This window comes from Cygnus atratus, chromosome 2 (assembly GCF_013377495.2).
Source record: "Cygnus atratus isolate AKBS03 ecotype Queensland, Australia chromosome 2, CAtr_DNAZoo_HiC_assembly, whole genome shotgun sequence".
Classification (NCBI taxonomy): domain Eukaryota; kingdom Metazoa; phylum Chordata; class Aves; order Anseriformes; family Anatidae; genus Cygnus; species Cygnus atratus.
The window spans coordinates 129,848,030-129,870,566 of NC_066363.1; the positions used below are offsets into that span (position 1 = coordinate 129,848,030).

At 41.7% G+C, this 22,537-nt stretch overlaps 1 protein-coding gene across 2 annotated transcripts; it reads right to left on the reverse strand.

Annotated features, from left to right (window-relative positions):
* Nucleotides 1-629: 629 nt before the first annotated feature.
* On the reverse strand, nt 630-12,249 carry LOC118247918 (interleukin-7-like). Of its 2 annotated transcripts, none has more exons than XM_035546342.2 (5): nt 11,723-12,249; nt 8,427-8,569; nt 4,739-4,825; nt 3,788-3,940; nt 630-1,945 (listed from the first exon to the last, which is right to left on the reverse strand). In XM_035546342.2, the coding sequence occupies exons 1-5, from the start codon at nt 11,730-11,732 to the stop codon at nt 1,793-1,795; spliced, it is 546 nt and encodes a 181-aa protein (XP_035402235.1). In that variant the 5' UTR covers nt 11,733-12,249; the 3' UTR covers nt 630-1,792. The 2 variants fall into 2 exon arrangements, with proteins under 2 accessions (XP_035402235.1, XP_035402236.1); XM_035546343.2 differs by having other exon boundaries at nt 1,785-1,945; nt 3,696-3,940; nt 11,723-12,194.
* Between the last annotated feature and the right edge of the window lie 10,288 nt (nt 12,250-22,537).

The window sequence follows — 22,537 nt, forward strand, 5'->3', positions numbered from 1 at the left end:
CAAAACATAGTTGGTATTCTTCAGTCACTCTCAGAGAAAAATTTAGTCCTCAGCCAGCTGGGACTTCTTTCAGTAGAAGTGATTTCCTCAGAAGTCCCTACAATAGTTGTGTTCTCTGAGATGCAGTGCAATATTGGGAAATCTGTTTCCTTTTCCTATTACATAAAAGGGTTGTGGGTTGGGCTGATTTTTTTATTGCCTTTTTTTTTTTTTTTCCCAGTTTGAAGTTAAAGTTGCAATCCCTTAAATCAAGAGCTAAAAAGAATATGTGAAAATCTCAGTCACATATTTACAAAGATCCAATTCAAAGATACGAAGATACAAACTCAGGAAGTTTCCTCGCCATAATTAGATATGGGTCCCTCACCATTAGCAATAGGGCACACTGGGTTTAATGGATTCAGTCAGCAGATTTTACTCCAGTCAGAAGAGGTCCATACAGTTGTTTAAATCACATCCCACCATTTTTTCAATCTTTGAGATTGAATCAGAGAATCTGATTGAATCAATCAGAGATTTCTCTGAGTAGTTCCACAGAAAATTTTCACTCTGAATCAGGAAAGAACGGGCTTAGTTGAAGATTTCCCAAAATATTTAGTCCAAGTTGGACAGCTGGTCTGGAACTGTCTACCTAAATTATAGGGTTATAAGCAGTTAAGAAACAGATATTTTATAATAGGAAATCTCATGCAGCTGGATCTTACAAAAGCCACTGTGATTTTAATGACTAGCTGTGGAAAAAAAAAAAGCTAAGAAAGGAGTAATGACACTCAAAAAGCCAACAGCCCAATTCCATAGAAGACAAATATTTTATTATCAAAGGAGTTATATCAATGTAAGAAACTGCAAAAGAGTTATAAACATCTATAAAAATACCTCTATTTATCCAAAATTAAATATGAACACTTTATTAGTTAAATGCCAATATATTATTCTCTGAAAGTATTCACACATTTTGAGTCACGTTTTTCTAACACGTTAAACACGTTATATAAAATAATTGCATATAAGAAATCACAATCCAAAGGTAAGAAATTCTAGGTCCTCTGTCAGCTGACTCCAATAACCAAATGCATAACGCTATTGCTGTTTCCAGTCAGCTGAGCAAACTTACATTCAGGCATCCCATTTCTCGCCTTCCGTATGCCTCGCTGTCTTGCCTCTGCTTCAGCCAGCAGAACTGTGCTAAATCTCTCAAAAATCACTACCCTTCCAAGGTTTTTAAAAAAGTTTACCTTTTTCCCATTTTTCAAACCTAAATCAATTTGTGAACCCATTAGATGCTCACACTGAAAACATTATTGCATCAGCAGAACAAACTCAAGAGCTGCTGCTTGTTTGGTAAATTGTTCATTTTGGTCCTTGATGTGTTTTCTATAGGTAGAAAGAAATCAGCTGCTCTTCCATACTGATTTTTTTTTTTTTGGCCTGCAGCTTCTAAGATTTTTTTATAAATTGCAGTAGACATCTAAGTGGATTGCTTTCATATGAAGGTATTACAAAGTCACTCAGAAGATCAGAAAATTCAAAGTACTTTCCAGAGCACGAAGGTGGGACACAACCTTCTCCAGAGTTTTTTGTTTCAAACACTGGTCTCTATTTCCCCTTCTCGGACTTTAGCAGCTTGGTTTAGCTGTTTCTATTTATTCCATCTCCAGGATCAAAATACGGTAGCTTTACATCCGAATTCTGGTATTCATGTAAGCAAACAGAGTTACTCATAGGATGCATATGAAATGCAAAGATACCAAGTAATGCCACTTTGAAAGAAAAGAGCAGGATTCATCTGGAATCACCTGGAAATTATTTTTTCAAATTTATTCCAGCAGGATCGAAGGCTAGATATATTCTCTTTCAGTTCACAAAATTCGTGGTTACATTTCTTTTTTGACTGTTCACCTGTTTCTCTATCTTCATTATTATGTGTGTTTATCTGCGTGCAAACCTGAAACACGATAGTTTACATTGTTAATTGAGAAGTGTTAATTCTTTTTATACAGACATATTTTAAAGCAAACTAATTTCATTACGTCTCAATAAATAATGCAGGTATCTTACGTGGTAACTTAGCCAGAATGCTGGGCTCACAAAATGTGCCATGGCAGGGCCCAGCCTGCATCAGTTCTCACTGTGAACACAGCCCTATTGCCGCTGCTTCCTGCTGATTTGGGAGAACGCAGCCTTAATGCTCTGCAAGTAAAGGCATCTGAAACCAGTCTGTGCAATTGAGAATACCTACGTCCTCTGTCAGCGGTTTAAAATCTATCCTCAATTAATTTAAGGACCCGAAGAACAAAGCCAATTAATCTGTGAGCCAAGCTTCAAAAGCTATGCCTGTACGTGTGGTACCTTGAGGCTGACGGAGCCAAACAGTCCTGTTCCGGATGCTGGCCCTAAAGTTCAGGGTCTCACCAGACTGGGCTTCTTGTACACATTCTATGATTGTGACTTCACAGAATCACACAGAAGGGTTAAGGTTGGAAGGGACTTCTAGAGGTCACCTGCTCCAACCCCCTGCCCAAGCAGGGACACCCAGAGTAGGCTGCCCAGGACCATGTCCAGGCTGCTGTTGAAGATCTCTAAGGAAGGAGACTCCTCAACCTCTCTCGGCAACCTGTGCCAGGGCTCTGTCACCCACACAGTACAGAAGTGCTTCCTGAACCTCCTGTGTTCCAGTCTGTGCCCATTGCCTCTTGTCCTGGCTCTGGGCACCACTGAACAGAGCCTGGCTCCATCCTCATTGCATCCTCCCTTCAGCTATTTATACACATAGATAAGATCCTCCCTGAGCCTCCTCTTCTCCAGGCTGAAATAATAGATATTATGGCCTTTTATAAGACGTTATAGACTTTTACAGACTGTCACAGAGTTTTACCAAATGACTTTAATGTAATTGGTCCTTAAATAAAACCAGGCATCCACGGGGTTAGGTGACACTTCTATTACTGAACTAGGAGACTTTTTACGGTTAGGCAAAAGTTAGATTCACCAGAGTTGTATAAGCAAAGTATAGACACCAACGTTTACTTTGAAGATCTGGTTCTTAGGTTATATGTTTCTCCATATTAAGGAGAAAAAAAAAAAAAGAGTTAAATGTAGCCTTCAATTCACCTGTGTAAGCCAACCACAAAGAATTATAACCTTTGGTGCCTACAAGGAGGCTTTTTGATGTTGGCCCATTAGGTAGAACTGCAGGCCACACTTAAAAGAACACTTTTCCTTCTCTCCGGTAGATCATTGCACTAGATTTGACTGACATATTAAAGAGCTGATGTTGCCATTAACTAAAAATATAAATACTTTCATATCTAACTACTCTTGTTGAGTTTGAGATATTGTGGATAAAATTAAGATCAATAATCAAAGGGATTATGGAAAGGAGAGAAACTCCCACTAATTATTTGTTGAAATAAGCCACCTTAAACATTAATTTTAAGGTAGAAACCCAATGTGAAGTAGCAAGCGTGATTTTACATATATGGAAGTTAAAGGAAATCTCTGCATAAGTGTGATCTTTGTCTTTTACTGGAGAATTAATTGAGGTCTTTCACTACTAAACCAGAGTACATATCTTGACTACAGACATCCAGATCACTGACTTAAATAGTCTTTGCACCGGGTTTAATGTCTGTTACAAGACGTGCTGCTATACAGAGCAAAATTTGTCATGCATGTAATGTGCATGATAGATATACCTTTGAGAGGTAGATGTGATAATCTGTGCTGAAGAGCTCTGAGGAGTAAGCCACGTACTTCCAGTAAACTGTAGACCATCACTACCACTCACCTTTTCTTTTTTATGTCTTTCACATTTGCACTGTAGAACTTGTAACGTCCCACATGAGACTAATGCTGCTTTCCATCTAAATTCTTTGCTGATTTTTTGCTTATTAAAGAATTTGAGCATGTTGCATGCCATACTCTGTAGTGATTCTATTTCCTGTGAAGAGAGCAAGAAAAAAAAACTTGCTGAAAAGTCTGTGCACTGTTAATTCCGTGTAGTGTTTGTCTTAAAACAAAAGCTCCATCAGTAACCATTAGCTTCTTTATCTGGCATAACAACAGTCTGTTCCAATAAATCATGACTAATCTGACCCAATTGCCATCTCTTCAAAATATTTAAAACATCAATTTGTAATTAGTAATAATAATGCTAGCACTAATAATATTAGTAAGGATACTAGGGATAAATCCTGGCCTTAATGAAAGCAGCTGACGCAATCAGGAAAATGCTGACCAGTTTTTGAACTCAGTCCTTTTACCAAGTCATGATAAAATCCACAGCTACAACGGACAATTGTGCTTTCTGTTATTTAAGATCTGCCCAGACTATTAATTTTAAAGCTCTCAGATCTGAAGTGGAAACACTAGCTAACATGATTTCTGTAGAAAAACAAAAACAGATGTTGGAAAAATTTTGTTTACTTCCATTGTCAAAATACAATCAGTGTTCTGTACTAATTTGTATTACAAATTTAAAGCAATTGTTGCAGTAGAAAAAAATTAAAAAGATTTCTGATGTGGTATTGTTTAATATTTCAATTGAAAAAATATCTATTTACTGGACAGATTCTATGATTCCAAATTCCTAAAAGGAATATTCCTGAACACCACGATTTGACAATTAAAAAATATTACATTATTCACTATCACAATGTGTTATTCAGGGAGTGGATTGTACAAAGAACCCTCTGGGGTTCGTATTCTCTAAAGTAATTTATGAGAAGCTAAATTTTACCTGAGTATCATTGCAGAAGAACACCTTGCTATGTTCATGTTTTTTATTCTTGCAGCACCTGTCACGATACTCTGCTGACATATTTACCTGTAAAATATAATATATGCTTAATCATGGAAGTATTTTTAATCAAATGAGCCAAGTTTCTCACTTATAGCTGGTGACCTTAACACTAAATTGCTCGGTAGGATCTCCTCTGTTGTAGCAGGGTCAGTGTACAGTTCTGAGCTTTCCCTTGGCAAGCAAGCAAAGAAAACCCCAATCCAGCTACAGTTTGCAAAGGTACTCACAGAATCACACAGAATCACAGAAATGTTGAGGCTGGAAGGGACCTCTGGAGGTCAGCTGGTCTAAGTCCCTTGGGCAGGTTGCCCAGGACCATGTGGAGGCAACTTTTGAAGATCTCCAAGGAGGGAGACTCTAGAGCCTCCCTGCCAGTGCTCTGTCACCAACACAGTAAAGAAGTGCTATATTCATTGCATGTTACATGCCTATGTTCAGGGGAAGCTCCTGTGTTTGTGCCCATTGCATCTTCTGCCACTGGGCCCTACTGAAAAGAGCCTGGCTCTGTCTAGTTGCATCCTGCCTTCAGGTATTTATTGATGAGATCCCTCCTGAGCCTCCTCTTCTCCAGGCAGACCAGTCCCAGCTCTCTCAGCATCTCCTCACAGGAGAGGTGCTCCAGTCCCTTGCTCCTCACCCTTCACTGGACTCTCTCCAGTAGCTCTCTATCTCTTTTGTAACACAGAGCCTCTAACTGGACACAAGTCTATTTTAAACCTTCATACTCCATTGAATTACTTGGTCTTTTAGCATTTAAAAAACTACAGAAATATTTAAATCTTACACAGACATCAAACACAATGTTTGTCAATGTTTGTCTTAATAAATACAAGCCCTAGGCACCTAAACATATTCTAGCATTAACTTAACATGTGGATTTACAGAACATGTATCTCAAGATAATCCGAAGCCAGTACATTTGCTCCCTTTGTATGGCCATAATCTTTTATCAATGGTTTATACTCTCTGCTTTTTGTTCTGCTTTCATGGTTGTCACCCACAACTGAATCTAACTCAAAAAAAACCCCTTCTGTTTCTTCTTCAGCCTGTATCCATATAACTTAATGCAACCAAAAAAACTTTAAAAAAGAAGACAGCTCCTGTCAATACTATATTAGCTCTCCTCATTTAGGTGTGCATATGAACACATTAGTCAACCTCATATTTAGGGCTTTTTTGCAGATTTTTGCATAATACTTGTATTTCAGCAGGTCATCCAAGATGAACAGCACTTTCTACAGGAAGGGTTTTCAAACCCAGGAGTTTAGGGAGCCAAATATTCACTGACACAAAAAAGCATTAGGAATATAATGCTCATCTCTACTTGTACCATAGCAGACTGAAATTCTACTGCAATCATAGAGCACCAAGATCTAAAATAAATAAATAAATAAATAAAATAAATCATCCTAAAACTCAGTTTTATCTGCAACTTCATTTTCTAACCACTAAGAAGTCACTGACCCCTCATCTATAGCATATTGTAGTAACCATTTCTGAAGGCAGTTTATTTGCCGTGGCTAAAGCAACCAGAGAGAAATCCTGGCCTCAAAAAAGGCATTAGTGAAAATCAAATTAATCTCTGAAGGTCTAGTATAGAACCCACTGGTCGTCTCCATGACTGTGTCCAAACATCAGGTTGAGGGACTGAAAGTTACTGACTTTGGCTATACAATTGCAGGAAAGTTCCTAGTGAACAGTTGCTATGACCCAAAGGGCAATGTCCCTAATGTTTGCTGTTAAGCTATAGTGACAAGACTCTACACTGATTTTACATAAAAAACCAAGTTAATCTCTCTTAAATGAGAGAAAATATAGACTGGCAAATGAGGAAAGTTACACCGCAGTTGCTTGTGCATGTCTATTCTAGCAAGTAAGAACTTCGGAGTTCAATACATTCCCACTACCTTTCACAAACATTAATGCTTGAAGTTTTGTTTATTAGTTTGTTTATTATTTAAACAGAAAACACCCTCCTGGCTTCTCTGGCCCTGCAGCTCCAGCAGAGCTGGGATGCGCCTCATGGTTCTGCACTGCAGGAAGACAGCAGGATCTGTTTCCCAGAGGCTCTCCTTCCTGACATGTTGGTACCTCTCATAGGTCACCAATCACTATGATGACAAACTAAAGGTGCTATCTGTACTAACATGGCCATGATTTTTTGCCCGTCTTTGGTGCCTTGTTGAGGACAATGTGATTTCTCTACACAGAAGACAGAAAAGCAGTAGCTTTCTCTTTTTGTAGTCTCAAGATTATCACACACATGATCAGAATGTTTTTGAAAATTAAATGATCTTTCCCTGAACCTAAAGGTATTTTGCTTCCAGGGAAGGGTTGATGCATCTTGGTAAAGAAAGGTTGGAAACCACCAGCATAATGCTCTGAATGATGGTAGTGGATGCTAAGTGTGAAGAAATATAATAGCTCTCTACTTCACCTTTGGAAAAAACACCATCTATCACTCACACTTCATGCGAACAGATCTTGATTTAAGACTGCAACAGAATGGTGAGTTCTACTGTAGTGACAAACTGTCAGAAAAATCCCCTTTTCGTAGACATGCTTCTGCTAATCCAAGAGTGGAAAGTGCTTTCTCCCATGAAAGCGTTCTTGGCAGACTAATTTGTTAATAAATTCTTGATGAAGATAAGTTTGAGGCATGGATCTGTAAACTCTAGCAATGCACGTTTGTATAGCTGTAATAGTTGTAGGTGATAAAGCCATGATGGAGGAGAGGTTGCTACTTGCAACTGAGAAAGTTAACTTTTTCTCTGCTGCTATCTTGAAAACTTGATTCTTTGTTGGTTATATAAAATGTATTGATAGGTAAAATAGAAAGAAACTTCTATTGTAATATGGGTGAATTTTACATCACTTTCATTAACTACAAATGCATTAATTTACTACTTAACCTTTAGAAAGGTACCTTGGTAATTCTGAATGATTATGATGATAATGATATGAATATCTAGGACTATTAAAATGATAATATTCTCTGTTAATGAAGCAAAAATCTTAAACAGTTGAAAAATGAAAGATTTCAGCCACTCTCCATAAAAAATGTTTCAATACGCAGAAATATCCAAACAAGTCCACTTATCTGAAGTTTTAATAGCAGGGTTTTACCTTTAAAATGGCCAATGAATGGGCTCACTGGCCGGAATATAACATAGAAATTGTTTTGAAAATCAGTGACTTGAATTTTGTGCCTCTGTTCATTTGTATTCAATGGACAACATAAAACTTTAGTCAAGAAGACTATAGTTAGTAGAGAAAATTGCAGGCTGTGGAATGCTTTCTTCTCTTGACAAGAAAATAAAACACGTAGTAATAAAACTACCTTTAAAAAGTGTTGTTTTTTTTTTTTTAATATACTGCTTAGGTCCAAATGGTACTTGTGTCTAACTACTTGGTGTACAAACACAAACCATGTATTTGCCATGTATTTGTACAGGCAAATAGGCAGCACGCCCTCAAATAAAGCCACAATCCCAGTACAACATGCGATTTTACAATTGTCTTCTATCAAATGTTAACATTAGAGCTTTTTTGTTTGGTCATTGTTTGTTTTTTATTATTTGCTATCATCTAAAAATAATTAGGAAGCCCAAAAGCTATTACCTACCAGCTCATCGATGTCGTGGCTTAGTATATTCTCATACTTCACACGGATCTCAGCTGTTTTATTTCCCATTGTACAACTAGATGAATTCACTGGTGACAGAACAAGGAGTAGTGGCAGAACCCGAAAGATAGATCTAAAAAAGGCTGGATTACAACAAGAGCAGTTAAGTACACATTGAATACCATAGAATATAACCTGTATTAACAAATACATTCTGTAATCTGTTAAAACAGTTTAAAGGGGATCTTTGTACAACCAAATGACTTGTACCTTGAGGGAAAGATTCAGCTCCAGAGTAAAACACTAGCTGAGCATCTAAACTTCCTCATACTGAAGGGTGATTTAGCCACTGTGGTTGACAGCCTTCAGTTATTAAGCTGACCAGCCACTTCATGTCAACTTGGGCTGAATTCCTATCCAGTCTGTAGAAAGCATTGATGAGGTCTCTCCATTGACCATAATGGGGCCATAACCATCTAGTAGTACATATGTAGACAAATAAGTGCCCTAGTGAAACAGATGTAGACATTCAAGTGTCTGCAGCTGAATTCCACCTTAACTAGTGATTTTTCCTACAATGAATTCTGTAAGTGCTAACGGACATGTGTGTCTGGCTGATCAGATGTAGAAGCCCATATTAGTGGCTGAACATGAGACAAGGTAGCAATACAACTTTCTCTGCAAGTTTTTGAAATCCTTTGGAGCAAGCCTCACTGCTCCTCACCGTTTCTCCCCTCAGTGGACCATCTTGCTTTGCTCAGACCACTGGTCTTCTCTCCTTGCATGACATCCAGGAGAACAGGAGCTTTGTGAGGATGGGCAAAGAGAGAAAGGACCAAAATAACTGGTCAGCCTGAAGGGACTGATGGTAACTAGAGGCTGCTGGTGACTAGCCTGATGCTGGGAGTGAGGAAGCTAATAGGAAGCTGATAACTGGACACTGGCCTACAGATGGATGGAGTAGGATGATGCTTAAACGGAAGGTTGTAGGGAAAAGAAAAAAAAAAAAAGAAAAAGCTAGAAGTTTGTGTTGGAGGATCATCAAAGACCACAGCAAATTCCTGCAGTATTATGAGCTGTTTCTACCCATCTCTGCTACTCAGTAAGACCAACAAACGTACACAGAGTAACTGGAGACACCAGAGTTGCCAGGAAAGGCAGAAGGGATGCCCTGACCCTACAGCTTCCTTCCTTCCTCTCTGGTGAGGATGGGAGCACTGAGCCCAGCCAGACACTCAGAGTTGGGCATCTCCGGACTTGGCATCACTTGTGAATCCCAGCCTCAGAAAGAAATCCTGAATAACTGCAGAACACTAGAGATGAAAGTAAAATATGTATCCCTGAATACACTTTTAAAATACTTATTCTGGGTGCATAGCTTCAAGGAAGAAAGAAGTGAAACTTGACCATAGTCTTTACTGAGCCATGTAACCTCCGTGATGCAAGAACCAGGGTCATGCCATGACTGTCTGCTGTCCACAGAAAGTCCCTCACAGCCCAGCCCAGCCCTACCGCATGCTGCTGCTTCAGAGAAGGACGCGTATCACTTTTCTGCCTACCAAAGCGTTTTTTCTGACAGTGTACTTGTGAACATGCTGTGATGTACACCTCTGTCCTAGAAACAGGACTGGAAGATTTTCACCTGTACAATTCCATTTTTGTTTTCTTGTGGCAAGCTGCCTGCCAATTTTGCACGGGAAATTCATTTGGCTGACAACCAAACAATCTAACCTTTTCAGACACTGATCATCAGACCTGTCTATGAGGATTTCAAGAAATCTAGCCTGACGAGATTTGATCCTACAGGCAGTAAATACAAAAAATAGTGCCTATGCAAGGCAGATAGGACCTCCAGATGGACATCTGACTTCCACAGAGCTTCACCTTTGTAAATCTCAATGCTAATTACCTCTACTCCAAGAGAATTATCAGTTTGTAGGACTGGGATTTGTACAACTGTGATACCAAAAAGATGTTGCAAAAGCATGCTAGAAGTCAATTACAGGACAACATTTTTTCCAGCATACCATTGCACCTCTTGATCCCAGTACAAATTAAAAAAGGAACTGTAATACATACACACTTCCAAAAAAGTGATACAAACAACTCAGCTATGTTGCTTCAAAAGGACATTTCGGAGACACAAATAACCACCTTCTAAATTAAAGTCACTGTAACAGATTCCATCACTTTTAAAACTTTTTTTCCGGTAAGAATGGAGTGACTGATGAAAACTGCAAAATCACTTCTCTTCCTCTTGTTTTACTTTCTCTGTATTGGTCAGGTGGTGAATCTTTTAAGCGAGGAAACGACAGAATCAGAGCAGATAATTCTGAAAGGGATGCTGCACACTCACAAAGCCCCTTGACCCACAGCAGGATCCCAACGCAACCAGTTTAGATGTTCCTAAATGAGTCCTCTGTTAGATGAGCATCCTAAAGAGTCCCAGCAGCTTTGGGGTGAGCTAGTACCTTCCCACGAAGCAGAGCTGATAGCGGCCATATGGCTAGTGCTTCTGAAGAAAGGAATCTTACATTGCTGGTAAACCCCATTCTTTCAGCAAACTCCTGAAAAGCTCCTAAGTTTTATGTGGAAACCCCCAGCAAATTCTCCGAGGAAAGCCGGGAAGACTCAGCATTCCAGTATTTCCAAATGGAAAAAAGCCCCTCTTTATGGTCCAAAAAATCCCCTTTTCCTCCGCTTCGTGCAAGCGACCCTCCCGCGCCCCGGGGCTGCGGGCTCCCCCCCGCAAACCTCCCGCGTTATAGTGCGGCTGCCGTGCCCCTGCTCGCCCGCCCGACACCCGCAGCGACCCTCGACGGCAGCGGCCCGGCGGGGGCTTTCTGCCCGCCCGCCCCCAGCCCTCGCAAGGGGCGCGGGGCTCGGCTGCAGCCCCCGGCGCTGCGCGGCACCTGCTCGGGGCGCGCCCCCGCGGGGCGGACCGCGGGTACCCGCGGAGCTCCGCGCAGCTCCCCCAGCACCACCACCTTTTTTCACCACCACCACCCCCCCCCCCCCCGCCCCGGCCACTTTCCCGGCAGCGGCCGGGCTGGGAACGGGGCTCTTTTACTTTCATTCTAAGGACAAAATAGGAAAGAAAAAAAAAAAAAAGAAAAGAAAAGCAAAACTGGGAATTTCCCCGTGGCCGTCACCGCGGGGATAAAAGGGCACCGGGCGGCACCGCGCAGCCACAGAGGAGGCGAGGAGGCGGCGGGCAGGCGGCGGAGCGGTGAGAGGTGCGCGGGTGCGGAGAGGAACCGGGGGGGCGCGGCGCTGCGCGGCGCTGCGCTCCTTACCATGGGACATGGTCCGCCGGGGGGGTGGCAGGGAGCAGCGGCGGCGGCTCGGCGGTCATGGTGGCGGCGCCGTCTCGCCCATGGTGCCAGGAGGCGAGCCAGGGGGCGAGCGAAGCCGCGACGGGGGGGAGCGGGAGAAGAGGGGGGTGCTCAGCACCCCGAGAGGTTGCCGTCGGGGGGCGCGGCGCTGTCAGACCCGGCTGCGGCTCGGCCGGGCTTTGCTGTTCCCATGGGGCTTCCGCCGGCCGCAGGTACTTTCGCTTTCTGCTCCCGGAGCTGCCGTCGGGTTCTCCGCGGGCGGCGCAGGGCTCCGCGGCCTCAGCGCGGAGAGCAGGGTGCGGGCGGCTGGCCGGCCGCCAGGGGAGGAGGCATCCCGGGGGAGGCCGGCGGCAGGTCCCGGGCCGGCAGGAGAAGGAACCCGAGGAGCGGGGAGAGACCGTCGGGGCTCCCCGAGGGCGGCGGCTGCGGCGGGGCAGAGCCGGCGGGGGGTTACATAGGGCCCCGGTTACACGCCCAGTGCCGGGTGCGCGGCCAGGGACGGAAGGATGGACCTTGGCAGTGCGCGTGGAAAGAGCCGCTCATCCGCGGGGAGGAAATCCTTAAAAAAAAAAAAAAAATTAAAAAAAAAAAAAAAGGAGGGAAGGAAAAAAAAAAGGATTCTGGAGTGGCTCTGTGGAAGGACTTGGCTGGCCAGCGTTCTCCCGAGAGCTTGGTGCCTGGGTTGGTCGGGGAGGAGGGACTGCCAAGGGGCTCCCCATCAGGTGCCGGCTCACCCCAGGGTGCCCGGCGTCACCTCGGGAGAGCAGGGTGGTTGGTTTTCTTGGGGCTTTGTATTTTCCCCAGCATCGTGAGAAATCTGGAAGGATTGACTGAAACTGGTGAATGGCTCGGGAAGGTGTTGTAGTGTAGACTCAGCTCAAATTCTAACAGACATCGTTGTAGCTAGATACCTCCCTAGGTAGACTGCAAAAATCTATTTTCCAATCTATAAATGCAAAAATTGATGTTTTGCTGCAAGTGAAAAGGCTTGGAATAAAATAGGGTATGAAATGTCTTTGTAGCATCCCCTCCCCACTGCCTCCCACCAACATACTTTTTGTGTTTTGAGATCTTTGTCCCATTTCCAGCTGCACCAGCACAAAAGGCTGACTCCAAAACCCCTCTGTCTTCTCGTAAGGCTGCTTACCTAAGAGTGGGGCATGAGTATCAAGGAATAAATTCATGGACTTGGCAAAGGCGTAGACTTCTCAGGACGTTTTCCACCCATTCTTGCTCACTGGAATTGTGCCACTTCATTCATGTACAAGTGCCTTGGCAGTACTTAGCAATTTTTACTTTCAGGGTGCTTGTCTCCAGACTGCACTCTGCTTTGGATGGGGTGCATATTTCTCATTAGGTTTTCTGTGGGAAATGTTTTAGTCCTTTGTTATAAGTATTATGACAAGATTCAAGAGTGAGGATGTTTTCCACCCCTTCGGCTTTGAGCGAGTTGACTTTGGTAACAATTTCATGCCACTAGCATACTGTTTGGGCAAGGGATGGTGGTGATGGGTACCAACATAGCTCCATACAGAGAGCATGCACCTGGCTTTGCTTGTTCCCTTAATGCATGGCAGGCTGTATTTGACAGATGGGTCAGATCTTGAATTTGGTCAAGGATTTTGCCCCACTAATAGATACGTCATCTCATTCTTAAACGTTTCCTAAGTTGTCACTCTTTTCATTATTATTTATTAAGTCTTCTTCCGCCAAATGTTGTCTGCAGATGTGCCTCCAGGCACATTTAAATTTGCTGCTGTACAATGTAAATTTATGCCTAGCTATTTTCGTGGTCTGGTACTTACAAACTAAAAGGTTTTGAAAAAGCTTCAGGATAAAGCTCCATACATACAAAAATATATCCACAAGATCAACTTTATTCCAGGCACATCCTCCTTCTAATTTCTTATGATTGTACATGTGTGCTCACATGTGACACGAGGTATTTTATGCAGGTGTTAGTAAATTGTCAGGGTGTAAAACACACGGGAAGACTTCTTTAGCTGGTTTGGATATGCTAGTTTACTGGCTACCTGAAACATCAGAAGGACCGATAATTGTTTCAATTTAAATTCAAAACAATGCTCATTGTGATTCATGGGAAAAGGCAGCATAGTAGCTTTACATATTAATAGGATCATGACTCTGAATGGTAATGCCGGAGTGTAATAGCAGTTCTGCTGTTTTCTTTGGTAGTGGCAGGGTCTTGTCTTGCCGTTTTGTAAGATGAAGAATCCGTGGTGTGCTGAATGGATGTGGAACTTTTCCTTTAGTCAAAATGAGGAATAAGTGGCGTGAGCTGTGCTTTGGCCCTAGCCCTGGACTGTGGTATACACTTACGATGCAGATGTTATTTGATGTATTTGTGTGTGGTTGGTGCTTAAATGTTCAAGGTTTGACTGTTATTTTTATTTATTCTTTGTGTGTGTGCATGTTCGGAATCATTATATGGATTTTGTTTTCAAAGCACCTCTTTTAGTGATGTAGTAAGGATTTTTCAGAAAAGATTACCTACAAAAGGATCAAATACAAATCTTCAGAACAGTATATTCAGCAAATATAGTTGCCTATTTTTTTTTGAGAATGAATGGACACCAACCAGTTGAAATATTAAAAGAAAGAATTTGACTGATTATTCTAGTATCATCTTAACAGCCAGTTTTAATCAAGAACTCATGAAAGGAGTCTTGAAGGTTTTTTTCACCTGAGACCGAATCTAAATGAGTGATGGTGGTTTGCCCATTTTACAAAATGCATTTGGTGCCGAGCTGTAGCTAGCGAGCTCTCCCTCTGGAGCAGGACGGAGCTGTGGCTTGGTGGGCAAAACCTTCGGAGGAAGAGTCAAACTGAAACACTCCTGTCGAGTTTCTCATACATTAAGTGTCCCACTTCTTTTTAATACCCTGGCAGTTGATAGAACCATCTGTTTTAATACGAGATGGGCTAGCTTCACTACGTAAATAATTTGAGCAAAATTCCAAATAAGTGACTTCTGGAAGGATGCAGTATAACGCAGGGCATTAGTGCAAATGTGTGCAGTTTTCTCCTTCATCCACCTTTCAGGAATAACTTTTAAAACAGTAAAAGAAGATACTTCAAATTGCATTGCTAACGACTGAAAGGCACCAGTAATTTTATCTGCTCATGGATGAACATACTCCATGGTTCTGTTCCATACATTTTTTGAGGATAGTTTCTCTAAACTAGTTTGATTTTAAAGGAGATCTAATTGTCTCTTGACCTGGTAAAATCTGCTTCTTGGACAATCAGCTATTTTGGCATTATATATTGATATCCACTGGAATACCAATATTCCTGGATAACTACATGATTGCAAAGCACATGATTTCTTGTTAAGACCCCATTCTCGTAAGACTAAGTACTTCTGGGAATGTTGCTGGCTTTCTACAGCTGTTACTTGTCAGCTTGAGAAGATCTTTACTCATGCCTTTAGACTGGACTTCAGGCTGCTTGCAAAGTTGCACTACCGTTAATGAATGATTTTATTATTGGGAAAAATAGTTTAAAAGTTAGAACATTTTTATTTTATTATGGAGTAAAACGTAGATGTGATAGTTGTCATGACCTGGTGCAACTCAGGAAAGTGTGGTCACTGCTGTGAATGAATTTATTTTTAAGAGTATATTTGTCTGGTACTTATGCTATCCTCATCTAACTGCAGGGGAGGGGGAGAAGCAGAGACATGTTCCCTCCTCCTCCCACCCGCCAAAAAAAACCCAAACCACAAAAGGGTCCTGGATGAACTGCAGTTTGGAGTTTATTGTGCACCCAAAACTTCCACTGGTATCCATGTGTGGGAAGTTCAAGTCTTCTGATATATTTAAGCAAGAGCAAGCAACCTAATTCTGTTGCACCAGGACTCCCATTTTGTTGAACTGCAGTTGCTACTTTTTCTGTACAAATCACTGTCATTGGAGTGTGTGCTGGAAAAACACGTGAAATGGCTGATGCACTGTGCTTCAGTGCAGAGCTGTGACTCGCATTCACTCAACTGTAAGGTGGCTATCTCTGTTTCGTTTTTTGTGTGTGTGTGTGTGTGTGAGAATTCAAGGTAATTTTATCAACAGAAGCTAGGAAAGAAAAGAAAATATTCCTGGAAAACTATTAAGATAAGGATTGAGGAAACATGCGAAGCTCACAGGAAATTTTTGTTATCAAGCTATGGAAAACCTTATTTCTTCAACAGAAGGTGGCAATCATTTTATCTTCTTGTTTTGCAGGACAGGAAGATGCCTATAAAGATTTTAGCACCAAGGACAAGATGCCAAATAACGTGATTTTAGCAAACCAGCGGTGGGACGGGGGCACTTCCTGAGGGCAGCAGTGCAGAGGTGGAGGAGATCTCGTAGGTCAGGGCAGTGCCGGTGGGGAAGCGGCTACTGGGCAGGCGCAGGGTTTCCAACAGGCATGGGGATGCTGGTGCCCCACCAGGGCATCCTCACCCTGGATATAAGACATGCCCTGAAATTGGGGGGGGAAAATTGGGACGGGAATTGGTAGCTTCAAACCTATGTTTGGAAAGTTCTGGGCTCTGCTTGCCCCTCTGCTAAAGCTCTTTGCACTTGAGTTGCTGCAATCATTATTTGATGGCAGGTAGGAAGAAGGATGCTGGGTCAGTTCACCAAGGGAAAGGCTCCATTTCTTGTATTTATTTATTTTTAGAATACTTCTGTTAGAAGGGTTCTAACAATGATCGAGCCCATCTGCCTGACCGCTTCAGGGCTAACCAAAAATTAAAGCACGTTATCGAGGGCATTATCAAAATGCCTGAGAAATACGCCCCCAAACTTCTTCAAATGGGCAGCCTCAACTTTCCCAGTGCTTACACTCCCCGTTCACCCAGCTGGGCGACAGACTCCACAGCGGCTGGGTGCTGGCGCAGGATGCAGCCCTGCTCCTGGGCGCTGGGGCAGCATCCATGGGGTGCAGGAGCTATTTCTTTTCATGGGTCTTGAGCAGCTCGAGCCCTGTGTTGCAGTGACAGGCTTTGGTGCAGTCATCCTGTTAAGCAAGTGGAAGTTTTCGAGCTGTTTGCTGGCTGTCTCTGCCTTGAAGGAGGCTGAGTGGGGGAGAAAAAAAAATATTCCAGCTGCGGCAAACTTCAAATCCGACTTCTGCTTCAGATAGCCATAGGAAAAAAGAAGGGATTGGGGCAGGAGGGCTTTGCTAATACATTTTCTCTTGCTTTTCCTACTTTAAAAAGTACAGTTTCATGTTTGTTTGTTTTTATTTTTTTTCTTTTTCCTTTTGGTAGCGACATTGGTCTTTGCAAATATTCACCTGTACTGAAATTATGAAAATGTCAATGGATATTGGGGTCTTAGGAGTTCATGAGGGTTTGTTTTTGTGGTTCTAAGAGTGTTTTCCTAAAAATATAATCATTTATATTTTACTGTTGGTGCAAACTTACGTGTTTTCTAGTGATTGCTCTTTTTTACAATGCTACATATATGAGTACAAAAGGGCATTTATTTAACTTTTCTAATTTTCTGTTGTCTTCCTTTCCTTGCCTTTTGCCTTGCCTTTTGCCTTGCCTTTTGCCTTGCCTTTTGCCTTGCCTTGCCTTGCATTGCCGTGACTTGCCTTGACTTGCCTTGACTTGCCTTGACTTGCCTTGCTGTCCATCCTTGAGATAATGTAGTTAATACCCAAGACAACCTGTCCCTCTATTTCTTTCTTTTTCCTTTTTCTTTTTGCCTTTTTTCTTTTTCTTTTTCTTTTTCTTTTTCTTTTTCTTTTTCTTTTTCTTTTTCTTTTTCTTTTTTCTTCTTCTTTTTCTTTTTCTTTTTCTTTTTCTTTTTCTTTTTTTTCTTTTTCTTTTTCTTTTTCTTTTTCTTTTTCTTTTTCTTTTTCTTTTTTCCTTTTCCTTTTCCTTTTCTTTCTTTTTCCTTTTCCTTTTTCTTTTCCTTTTTCCTTTTTCTTTTCCTTTTTTCTTTTTTTTTCCTTTTTCTTTTTCCTTTCCTTTTCCTTTTTATTCCTCTTTTCCTTTTTCTTTCTTTTTTCCTTTTTCTTTCTCTTTTCCTTTTTCTTTTTCTTTCTTTTTTTTTTCTTTTCTGGAAGGGTACCAGGATTCTTTCTCCTGATGTTGAAAGGAGGCAGGGAGGAGACATGATAGGCACTTCATTGGAAGGGAGATAAAATAAAATATCTGCAATTTTGTAGAACCAGAGTCTTTCCTAAGAATAAGTTTCAGGCCTTAAATCTTGGAAATCAATTGCAAGGCACTAATGGTTATTTTCTTCATGCTTTGGATGTATAATAATAAATGTGTGTGTCCCATTACAAGCATTCTGATTTTTTTTTCCATCTGATGGTTGTTTTTTTCTGTTTGTTTTATTAGTAGTGTTTTGTATAATCACTTCTCTGAATAATGTTTATTTTAGGAAAGGTTATTCTGTCTTTCACACATAACAAGAAACCTAAATTCTAACTTTTAATGAACTTCTCCAAGGGTAAAAATAAATTTTAATGTTATGGCTTCTGTGAACTCCAGTTTTGTTTTTCATTTGCGAACTGTACCCTCCCGGTCCTGACAGCTTTTACTTGACTTGCTTTTTAGTCCCAACAGCATGCTTAAATCCATGCACTTAAAAATTCTTACTAAATGACCTCTTTACTACCAAGCAGCTGCATTTATTGTATGGTAGTAAATGATGAAGAGGAAATCTGTCTTCCTTCAGGTTGATATAAATCTTTCAGACTGATATTAAAAAAAAAATCGATACAAAATAATAATAATAATAAAAAAACCAAACAGATTACTTATTGTAAACTTGGACTTTGTGGGCCTAATCCTGCAAACATGTGCCTGTTTGGCCCTTATTTCAGCATGCCTGACTTGCATGCTTATTTTTAAGCAAAATATTAGTTTATAGGTTTGTAGCTCAGCTGAAAATAGAGATTCTCCACTTTGGAGCTTTTTTGCTGCTGTCTGCAATTTCCCCTAAATATTGCAAACACATATTTCTTTTTGAACATCATTATAACAAATTTGCCTTTCTTCATTTGTAGTGAGTGGGAGATAGATGTGTGCATAGAGTGGGAGGGGGATATTAAGAAAGAAGCAAAATTACCATCAAAATATGGTGTGTTAATACAATTTATCCGATAAATGTCACTTGGCAAATCAAAGCTGGTAGCATGTGCTGGGACTTAAACATCTTATTATTTATTTATTTATTTATTAACAGAGAAAGTACATTTAAATATCACCTAAAGATGTAGCAAACACATTTCATAATAAGAGCAGTGTGCAGATACTGCAATTTTTATTTTATTTCAAGCATTTTAAAGGACTGACTTTGGACCGGTGAATGGATATGTGTGTGCTTGTTCTGTTGGAGACTTTTGGTGTCTTTGGTTTATGTTCTCTCCTTCAGTAAAGATAACATGGATTCTCACAGACGTCAAGTGACCTGAAATGAAAACATGTGAACAACTGTAAATTGTTCTAATCTGTAGAAATGGATTAAATGGTGATGTAAACTCTAAAACTAAAAGGAATAAATGAGTGACCAACAGTAGATTTTTATTCTTTTACATGGCATTCAAAAATTGTTATCAAGGTTTTCAGCAGTTGCATTTTTCAAAATGATGGTGGATGAGCAAGGCTAAATATGATTGCCCAAGCTCTTTTTCCATCACACCACAATTACTACATTTTTAATAAGAAGTGGTTTTGGAAATGCTCTAGAATGTACCACTTCATTTTGAAGATCTGAGTCTCTTTTGAGGTAGGGTCCTATAAAACAGGTTTTCTGGATCAGCAGGTTTTAGACTCCTCTTTTCTAGAAATGCTGAAGAAATATTCCTCTTATTTCTCACCCCTGGTTTATTTGTTTAATTTCTGGGCCATACAGTTTGAGGAGGAAAAATACCATGCTAGTAATTCACAGGCCATTTCTCAGGCAGAATTCCATTTTGCCACATTTTATTTAATGTGTTTTTATATGTGTTGTGAGAAGCTGTGTCATTGTCAGTGTGTGTCACACCCAGTGTTGTCTGTTATCTCGTCTGAAGCAGATGATGCAATTTAGTGCCTTCTTCTGTGTATGGTTAAGATTAGGGCATGGCTGTGAGCAAGCCAGCTAAAGATGGGCTAAGTAAGACCATGTGGCCGTGACACTTAAGGGGAATGGGCATTGTAGCAGGGTGAACATGGGCCTCTGGGAGTTTTTGTCCATCACTGGCAACCTGTGCCCCTAAATCAGGAGTGGGTTTTGAAAACTGTAGAATTGATGCATCTTCCTTGGAGGCAGATCTCTATAGATATCATGGCATCATATACATGTTCTTCAGTTGCTTCTTGGGAGCACACTAGAAAGTGAGCTCAGTGCCATAATGTTCTCATATTCCTAAGATCCTTTGAGGCATTCCTGGTATTTCTGTTGCACCCATACATGAGATACTTCTGAGCAAAACAGCAGTCTCAGGTCTATGTGGCAGCCTTCTTGCAATTATCCTGTTCCAGCCCAATATTCCTTGTTCCCCGCTCTACTTATGAATGGTCTTGTCTGGATGTAAACATTACCCAATGGTGCTTATAACACAGCATGTGAACCTGAGCAGAAAGGTTTCATCAGCTCTTACTGGCATATATACTGGCAGGTCAAAACCTCAAGAATTTGCTTTCGTGGGTTTGGAGTGGAGCATTCAGGAGCTGCATGGACAGCTTCCTCTAGCTGCAGATCCTGGGGCACAAGCTAGAACTGCTCCCCCTTCGTTTCCCTGGCATGTAAACCTCTTCTTCTCTCTAGGAAGAGCCTCTAGGCTATAACCAAAGCTCACCATTATTCTTAATTTGGCAAGCAGAAGATATGGGAACTTCCTGGGTTTGTGTTTTCAGAAAAAGAAGTTCTAGGGAAGTGAGTCAAGAGACAAGATACAAAGAAAGCACCAAATGCTTTAATTCTAGTAAAAGCAAAAGTGAAATCTCTATTGTATAAATCAAGACACCTTGGCTCTTAGCACTTGGAGGTGGTAAACAGATAATGTACCCATAAAAAGTAGCACTGAAGATCTCAGTGTGGTACAGAGAACCCCATTGTCCCCGCAGCAGCCTGGGACCTGGAACCCCTTGTCTGCAGCATGCCTCTCCTGCTGCCTCACCACAGCTGAGTAAAATAGCAAAAACAAACCCTGTGCTACATGACCAGGTTACAAAAGTCTTAAAAAGCCACATCTGTCTCAACTAACGCTGTGAAATAAGTTTGGACTGCAATATCAGGAAGTTTTCCCTTGAAGCATGGTCCGCAAAAAGTACAACAGGAAGGTATGGTGGCGCATGGGCACTACTGTCACCACCACTGGTTGGACTCCGTCTCTCAAGGACTGATCTCTCTTGGGCTAGGTCTCCATGGACTTTGACATATGGGTGTAAGTTATGAGCAGTTGCCTAGTATATGGGAAGTGATAGCAATCATCAGCTTTTCCACTTCTGCGTGTTGAAAGATTATCAGCTTCTGCCTGTTTGCCCTTTGCATTCACACTTGTTGCAGTCCACGTTCCCCTTGTAACAAGCATCCTCTGTTCACCTACAAGCCACCTGAGGAAGGATCCTGGAATGATGTGAAAGCAGTTGCTGGAATCAGGCTTACATTGCTGGAAACCTGCCTCTCATTCACTCTGTCATAAGGTACCTTATTAGCCGTTGATCCGAAAAGATTCCTTTGGCTGTCAGTAACTTTTGGTAGGCAAACCACTTTGCAGTCTGCCAACGAATCTGCATCTTCCAGTGAACTTTCAAGCTTGTCTAGATCCAAGATGGTCTGCTACCCAGGCAGTCAAGAAACTGAGGGTAAGAGGAGGACATCCTTCAGGACATCCCTGCCTAGGCGGTGTTTCCAACGTGAGCTTTGGACAGTGTTCAAGGCATTTTCCTTTCAAATGGGATGCCTGCTTCCAACCCTTGACTCTCAGGCTTCCGTGGCATACCTACGTTCCAGGTCCTTCTGGTGCTGATGAAATTTCTTCTTCTCCCTTTTCTAGAAGCACTTCAAAAAGCTTCACTGCTGTCAAGATTGGAGTCACTGCTACTAACTCCTGGAGCAAAGGTTGGATGAATGCCTAAGGAAGAACCATGGGGAGCAGGCAAACACAGGGCAGGGCCAGAACAGCTGGTAAACAAACATTAATTAATTAGTCAGGGATTCATTCCATTCCTTTTCAGCACTGCACCCAGGGTGTGTGCCAGGGATGCATACCCTCAGCCTGAGAGTGCTGAGAACAAAGCAGCTCCAGATGAATGCTAAGGTGGCCGGTGTTCATGGGGAACTGGGGTGTGACAACATGATCTCTGGGCACAGGGATATAGAAGGCTACAGCAATGAAGATCATAAAGGTGACAGACATATTTCCTTTAAAACAGTGTTAAAAACCCAACAACCAAACCAACCAACCAACCAGAAACAAAGCAAAACAAAACTGACAAATAGCAAGAAGGTGAAGTGGGCCCAATTTTCTCTTTGCAACGCTAATTAGCAAGAGGTTGGGGATCCTCTTTGAATAGACTCAAGGACTGTCGTGTTTCTTTTGCCCCAGCCAGCTTTCCTATCTCTCCCTAAGAAGCCTGCCAGAGCTAATCAGCCTGCTGATATCTGTGGAGGTAGCGTGAGACACAGGTGAGTTGGACAGAGGTAGGGTCAGTTCATGATTTGCCTGTGCTGACAACCCCGGGGGTAACAGCTGGGAGTACGTGTCTATCAGGGACTGAGTCACTGCTCAGCACCTTGCCCTCATCCTGTGCATTGGCATCGC